At 41.8% G+C, this 7,301-nt stretch overlaps 1 protein-coding gene across 1 annotated transcript; it reads left to right on the forward strand.

Annotated features, from left to right (window-relative positions):
• Positions 1 to 3,294: 3,294 nt before the first annotated feature.
• On the forward strand, positions 3,295 to 6,638 carry LOC108412003 (macrophage mannose receptor 1-like). Its single transcript, XM_017683839.2, has 6 exons — positions 3,295 to 3,360; positions 3,691 to 3,736; positions 4,547 to 4,585; positions 4,672 to 4,886; positions 5,064 to 5,226; positions 5,611 to 6,638. Exons 1-6 carry the CDS (start codon positions 3,307 to 3,309, stop codon positions 5,967 to 5,969), a joined length of 876 nt encoding a protein of 291 aa, XP_017539328.1. The 5' UTR covers positions 3,295 to 3,306; the 3' UTR covers positions 5,970 to 6,638.
• The last annotated feature ends 663 nt before the right edge of the window (positions 6,639 to 7,301 follow it).

Below are 7,301 nucleotides of genomic sequence, written 5' to 3' on the forward strand. Positions count from 1 at the left end.
TAATTGTTGATCGGCTACTTCACTGAGTACACGTCCTTCATTGTATGTACTCACTGTCCATTTTATCAGCTCCACTGATCATATAAGTGCACTAGTTCTACAGTTACAGACTGTAGTCCATCTGTTTCTCTGATACTTTGTTACCCCCTTTTACACTGTTCTTCAGTGGTCAGGACCCCCACAGAGCAGGTACTATTTGGGTGGTGTTTCATTCTCAGCACTGCAGTAACATTGACGTGGAGGTGGTGTGTTATTGTGTGTTGTGCTGGTACGAGTGGATCAGATGCAGCCGCAGCCACAGTATCATGAGAATAATTTTGAATAAACGCAAATACTGTAAAAACTACCAAACCTGGTTCCGGATTTCTCTTCAGTGCCTCCAACCGTCACATGGATTTGTTAAATTCTATCACCATCACACTTGATTTGGCTTAATGAAGTATTGATTAGATAAACCAGGTATTGGATGATAAGTGCAAATAATGCTGGGCTTCGCCAAGGAGAGGTTTGGAAAAGACTGAACCAACACACTGACGCATTAAATCACTACTTGTTGTAGGAATATTATTTGTATTTGTGTTTATAAGTAATTTTTGCCCAGATGTACAATTTTGTAAATCTAAGTTTCTCACTTTGTGCACAGGACTTTGTGCTTTTCTTTTGGCACTGAAAAATTAATAACTTGTATTTAATGGCTGTTCTGACTGGATGTTCTGACTGGGTGTGTGTGAATGAAAACATTACATCCTGACATGGCTGTGGTTGAATGGTACAATTTGTATATGAATGTGGTGCCAGTCACTAAAATATATCCTCGAGTGCAACAGCATTTCCGAAAGTTTCTCAAATGAGAAATTCTGCCTTTACTATCCGTAAGAACAGAAATAAACTTCAGTGGGAGAGTGAGCTGCCACTCACTTTGTAGTGGTTACCCAATGCAGGTAGCACTGTTGCCTCACAGCGAGGAGGGCCTGGGTTCGATTCCCCGGCTGGGTGACCGGGGTCCTCTCTGTGTGGAGTTTGCATGTTCTCCCCGTGTCTGAGTGCGTTTCATTTGGATTCTCCGGTTTCCTCCTACAGTCCAAAGACATGAAGTCAGGCCAATTGGACATGATAAATTGCCCCTGGGTATGAGTGACTGTCTGTCTGTCTGTCTGCCCTGTGATGGACTGTCCAAGGAGTATCCTGCCTTCCGCCCGATGACCGCTGGGATTCGCTCCAGCACCCCCCTGCGACCCTGAGAGAGAAGTGGCTTAGAAGATGGATGGATGATGTTTATCAGGTGGTCTGGAGATGCCCAGGAGAATTCTGGAACCAGAATTCAGCAGTGTCCAGCAGTGACACTGAGGTGTCTGCTGTTTCTGAGCAGCACTGCTGTGTCTGATCCACTCAGACCAGCACAACACACACACACCACCACGACGTCAGTGTTGTTGCAGTGCTGAGAATGATCCACCACCCAAATAGTACCTGCTCTGTGAGGGTCCATGGGGGTCCTGACCACTGAAGAACAGGGTAACAGAGTATCAGAGAAACAGATGGACTACAGTCTGTAACTGTAGAACTACAAAGTGCAGCTATACAGTAAGTGGAGCTGATAAGATGGACAATGAGTGTAAAAACAAGGAGGTGGTCAGGATGCTATGCCTGTGCATTGATCTCTGCTTTAAACGCCAAAGAAGTATTTGATCTGTAATTTTTCTTGTCCTTCTCTGTCGGTCAGTGGAACTAGGAGAAAACTATTCAACAATCTGCTGTTGTGGTCAAGTTGAGATAAAAATTGTATTTTTAGTTGTTTGTTTCATTTTGTTGTGATAGAAATCACAGGTTTTGCTCTGTGTTTATTTGCTGTTAAGAAACCTTTGACGGGATCAGGCAAAAACCTTGCTAAAGCTCCAAGCTCTGCGTACCTTGGTGTGCACCTCACCGACAACCTCACTTGGGCCCTCAACACCACCTGCATAGCCAAGAAGGCCCTGCAGTGACTTCGCTTCCTGTGAAGGATGAAGAGAACAAGGCTTTCCAGATTCATCCATCAGACTGCCAGACAGTAAAGCATGATTCATCACACCAGAGAACACATTTCCACAGCTCCAGGGTCCAGTCGTGGAGTACTTTACACCACTTCAGCCAACGGATTGGGATTGCGCATAGTGGTCTTAGACTTCAAACCAAGGCCCGTTGAGAAGATATGGATTTGGGATGGGTTAATATCTGTGTACTGTGTCTACATGTGCACAGTGATTCATGTGTGTATGTAGGAAAAATTCTAAGCCTGCCTCTTATGGCCTCTCATCACCGCTATGCTGATGACACTCAAGTAATGCTTTCTTTTCCACCCTCTGACACAAAGGTTACCATTCGCATATCAGCATTTCTGATTGACATCACTTCAGTTCAGCACCTGAGGCTCAATCCTAGCAAGACTGAGCTGCTAGACACCCCCTGCAACTACAGGTCCTCATCATGATCTTACCGTCTCATTTGAGAACTCTCTGATTGTTCCATCTGAAGATGTAAGAAGACTCTGTGTGGTTCCGCATGGCCAGTTATCGTTCTCAGCTCATGAACCTGACTTGGTCATGCAGGTTTCTCCTGTACAACATCTGGAGGATCCGACCCTTCCTCACTCGAGATGCCAACCAGGTGCTCGTTCGGTCTCTTGTCATCTCAAGCCTTGACTACTGCAACTCGCTCTTGGCTGGTTTTCCTTTATGGGCCATCAAGCCTCTGCAAGTCATCAGCACAGCTCGTTTTCAATCTACTCAAGTTCAGTCACGTCACTCAAGACCTTCGAGCTTCAAGTTCAGCTCAGCTTGACCCGCCATCCTTCAAGATGTGTTAAAGACAAGCATCAAGATTTTTCTCTCTTTTGGCACCCAGGTGGTGACATGTTGATCAACAGACCAGACCAACCATCTCCGAAATGCACGAAACAACCAGCTCAAGTGGGCCTGAATGTAAAGACCAAGGGCCCAGTATCACTAACAGCGCTGCAACACCTGACAATGACAGTGATAAATAAAAACGACAGTGGGGCTGAGGCTGTACAGCAGCTGGAAGTCAAGATTCAAGTACCTGCCAGGCACTTCCCAGAAAGAGCTCCAGAAAAACGTGGGATCTGTATCGTGTTAAAAGAGACCTGCAGCATTTAATGTGCTCAAGTCTCTGAGATGTTGTGGTTGGGGTGTGATGGAAGGCATCTGTGCTGCAGTCGTTGTGTATTGTTTGAAGTTACACTATTGTTCTTGTGTTGCTCTGTGTGGTAGTGCATGTCATTATCTGTATGTTCACGTGGGTGCACTCATGTGTGTATGTAGGAAATATTGTAATCCTGCCACAGTAAAGAGGCAAGCTAAGGTGAGCATTGCAAAGCAAGCCTGCGCGTTGGCTCTGCTTTCAGCGTTAAAAACGTTACAGGCTTGGTGCTTCACAGACTTGCACTTCTTTATGATTCTTAATTAATTATTATTATTATTTTTTTACACTTTGTACTGTTTTTTTTTTCCTTTCCTGTCATATTTTCAGCAAGCGAGTCAGTCCTGCATTAGGCCATGGTCATTGTTGATTGTTTGTGATGTGCTTTACATGTACTGTATATCACGTGTGTGAATTCATTTGCATTTGTTCAGTGAGTCATCATGTAAATCAATGAAAACAAAGAAACAGTTGTCAGTTGTTGCCTTTTAGGACACAAACACAGACACTGATAGAGCAGCGTTACCAGCAGTACCAGGTAAGAAACACCTTTTAGACTCGAATCACTTACTGAGCTTTAACTTACTGTCCAAATAGCTAATAACATTAATTAAATGCTATAGAGCTTTAACGTCTTGTCAGAGTAGAAGTATTTATACTTATTTTGTAAATTAGGGACTATTTTTATGTGCTGTTTTTAAAATTATGCTTTATATTCTTTTATGCTACATAAAAAAACATTAAAACCAGTAAAAAGTGTTTTTTTTCTTATTTAGAATCAGTGATAAAAACAGCAAAGGCTGACTTTTGATACATCTCTAAAAAATGAACATACTTCTTCATTTCATTTCTCAGAGCATGTGTGTGTGGCAGAATAGGCGCGTAAGATGGGTCATTTCTAAGACAGGTGTAGGTCAGCACTTGGTCAGGAGTAATGAATGAACAAATGAATAATAATAATAATAATAATGATAATAATAATAATAATTCTTCATTTTTATATAGCGCTTTATCGAGGAACCAAAGACGCTTACAATTCAAAGTACATAGATAATGCTTAACACGGACAACAAGAGCACAATAATACAAACAAAAAGACAAGGCAGTATAGGGGAGGTCACATGAAGGAGCGTAACAGACTGAGGGCAGGTTATGAGTTTGGTGAGGCAGACCAGTTTACATAAGAAATGCTGTATAATGGCAGGTATGAATGCCGTAGCGTTAGAGTCTTCCTGGCAGAGCTGTGGCTGAAGCTTCCATTTCCAGGCAAGGCAATTTTATTTATGTAGCACCTTTTAGACTGCTGAGGTGTTTAATGTGTGGATTGTGTTTCTCTTGTTCTCCACAGTCATGAGTTCAGCTCTGTATCTGGTCCTGCTTTTCTCAGGTCAGTGTAGCTTCATGATCATCTGTAAAACTCTCTGCTGCTTCATTACTGTACTGTCATGCTGACGAGAGCTTTCATCTCTCCAGCTCTGTGGACGCTCTCCTTCTGTGCAACTCGTCAGTTTTATGTGGTGAATGAAAGAAAGTCCTGGACCAAAGCTCAGAACTACTGCAGAGAGAAATACACTGACCTGGCCACCATTGAGAGCAAGGAGGAGATGAACGCTGTAACAGCTGTTGTCAAAGGGACAGCAGGCCGTATCTGGATAGGACTGAGACAGAAATATCCAAAGAGCAGCGCTGTAAGCAATCAGGAACATTTAGAAGACATGACAGTAATGCAACTAAAGGTGGTGTGGGGTGAAGTGCAGGTTGTGAAAAAATCTGTCAAAACTTGGTTGATGGTTTTATCTGGTGTGATGAGCTCTGAGAGGTCAGTGTTTAAACAGTTCACTGATCAGGTATTAATGTGTTTCTAGGTCTGGATCTGGTCAGATGGGAGTAACTCCTCATACAGATACTGGAACAATGGAGAGCCAAACAACGGTGTGGGTAATGTCTGTGTGCAGTTATGGAAAAGCCCTGAATACAGGTGGAATGATGACTACTGCACTCGCTCAAATCCATTTATCTGCTATAAAAGTGAGTGATGTGAGGTGATGAAATGCTCTGTTGCAGATACAATCCATTCACTACTATTGGCCATGTTTGGAGATGACTTGTTTTAAATAGAGTTAGATCCGAATAGTGTATCTGGATGAAGTGAGAGATCGACATTTACAGAGAGAAAGTGCACTAACCCAAACACAACTAGCCTTTCTGAATATTGTTGCTGTCAGATCAACACCTTACTTTGGTTTTTTTTTATTTTTATTTTGGACATAATTCAAAATTCAAGCTGCCCTTTACACTGTGGGAAAAAAGTCATGGTGAATGGACTAAGTGAAGCACAGTGTGGTCTAAAATTATGTGGGGAAAATGAATTTTACTCACTTAGATATAATCTTTGTTTTCTCTGTTTTGCAGAGCTTCCGCTCCTCCTGATTAATCAGAAGAAGACGTGGAGAGAAGCTCTGAGATACTGCAGAGTGAATCATGTGGATCTGGTTTCTGTTCACACTGAGGAAATCCAGCACTGGGTGGAAACAGCTGTTTATTATGCCTCCACTGCTAATGTGTGGATGGGTCTGCGTCACACCTGCACCCTGAATATCTGGTTCTGGGTGAAAGGAGAGTTCATCTGCTACCAGAACTGGGCTCTGGGGAACGGGACAGGGGTGGAAGACTGCAGTGGAGGAGAAAGAACAGGAGCGGTGCAGTCTGGGAGTAAGCAGTGGGTCAGTCTGCCAGAGAATCAGAGACTCAACTTCATCTGCACTGTTTAGGGTGAGACAGAGGACTGAATGTCTGTCAACAGCTACATATTGATGGTGAAAGAAATACCAACTGATCCTGTTTGCTCCTTCACGTATAACTGGGACAGTGGTATGTTTTGTTATCATTGTTAAAGGCTTCAGCAACATGTTTCAAATGTATTCTGATATGAAGGTTATTTCCTGCAGTAATTCGTGGGGGTTTTTAATTCACTTATATGCTAAAGACTTTTACTCTCATTATTCATTCATACATTCATAAAAAGTTTCCAAACTACAAACGTGTGAATGTGTGCTGATATAAATATTCTCAAAGCGTTAATTAAAGTACTCAAGAATCAAACATTAGGTTTAATTTAGGCTATATATAACATATCCAATGACTGAGCTTCTGCCTACAAACTACAATCATCACAGTCCGAGCACATAAAGCAAATATAGGGTTTTTAGCAGGTAGAACAGATTACAGCCAGGCAGGGATTTTAGAATGGGCTCTGTTTTATTTATTTTTAATTATTGTTGATTAAAAAGATTTTTACCAGATTGATGTTTTGACTTTGGTATGAAAAACAACAGATTTTTACAAATCGTGTTTACCTATATTAAATTTGCCAGTGCTGGACAGTAACTGAGTAAATGTAATTGGTTTCTGTACTTAAGTAGTTTTTTTCATGTATTTATACTGAAGTATTTCCACTCCACTACATTTCAGAGTCTAATATCCGACTTTTTCCTCCTACATTTTGAGAAATCTGTCGTTCCTTTTGGTTTCTGTGTGTGTAAAAACATCACATGTCAAAACGAAAGAAGCGCAAAGCCAGAGCACCAATCAGGGCCCAGCGGTCACTTTGTTTAGAGCTGGTTTTGACCTGTTGGTCATACCGACCCAGTGCAGCACGCGGTTCAACGTCAGCGCAGCAGCGTAAAACTTTGGGAGAGTCTGTTCAACATAAATGATGAACTAACCTAACTTTGTGTAAATAGAGCTCAATATAGAAATATGTCCACATATGCAGTCGAGACTGACGCGGCTTTTTTCTGAATTTCTACAAACACCATTTCATTTTATAGTAAATGAGTTTGGGCTGGTTTATGTTTATGAACAGACGCCTACAGATCAACATAGTAAAGGAGCTCATCTGTGATCCTGAGTTTAAAGCCAGTTTTTATTCAACTTAAACTTTTAACTAAGTTGTAAATAAATCTGAAACTGAAACTTTGCTTGTGTGTAAAAAGTGATTTCAGAGCCACTCGGTTCTCCCTGATGGAAACTGTTTACCTTCAGTGTTTTGTGCTTCTGATCATTTTAATAGACGTCAGCGTCACTAATTAATGACGTTCTAT

The sequence above is a fragment of the Pygocentrus nattereri genome, chromosome 2, assembly GCF_015220715.1.
Source record: "Pygocentrus nattereri isolate fPygNat1 chromosome 2, fPygNat1.pri, whole genome shotgun sequence".
Lineage (NCBI taxonomy): Eukaryota > Metazoa > Chordata > Actinopteri > Characiformes > Serrasalmidae > Pygocentrus > Pygocentrus nattereri.

Bases quoted from the DNA above. Each gene is read 5' to 3' on its own strand.
- LOC108412003 (XM_017683839.2), top strand. From the start codon at position 3,307: ATGTGTGTATGTAGGAAATATTGTAATCCTGCCACAGTAAAGAGGCAA. The intron at 4,887-5,063 runs GTAAGCAATCAG...ATGTGTTTCTAG, and splicing joins AATATCCAAAGAGCAGCGCT to GTCTGGATCTGGTCAGATGG. The intron at 5,227-5,610 runs GTGAGTGATGTG...TCTGTTTTGCAG, and splicing joins TCCATTTATCTGCTATAAAA to AGCTTCCGCTCCTCCTGATT.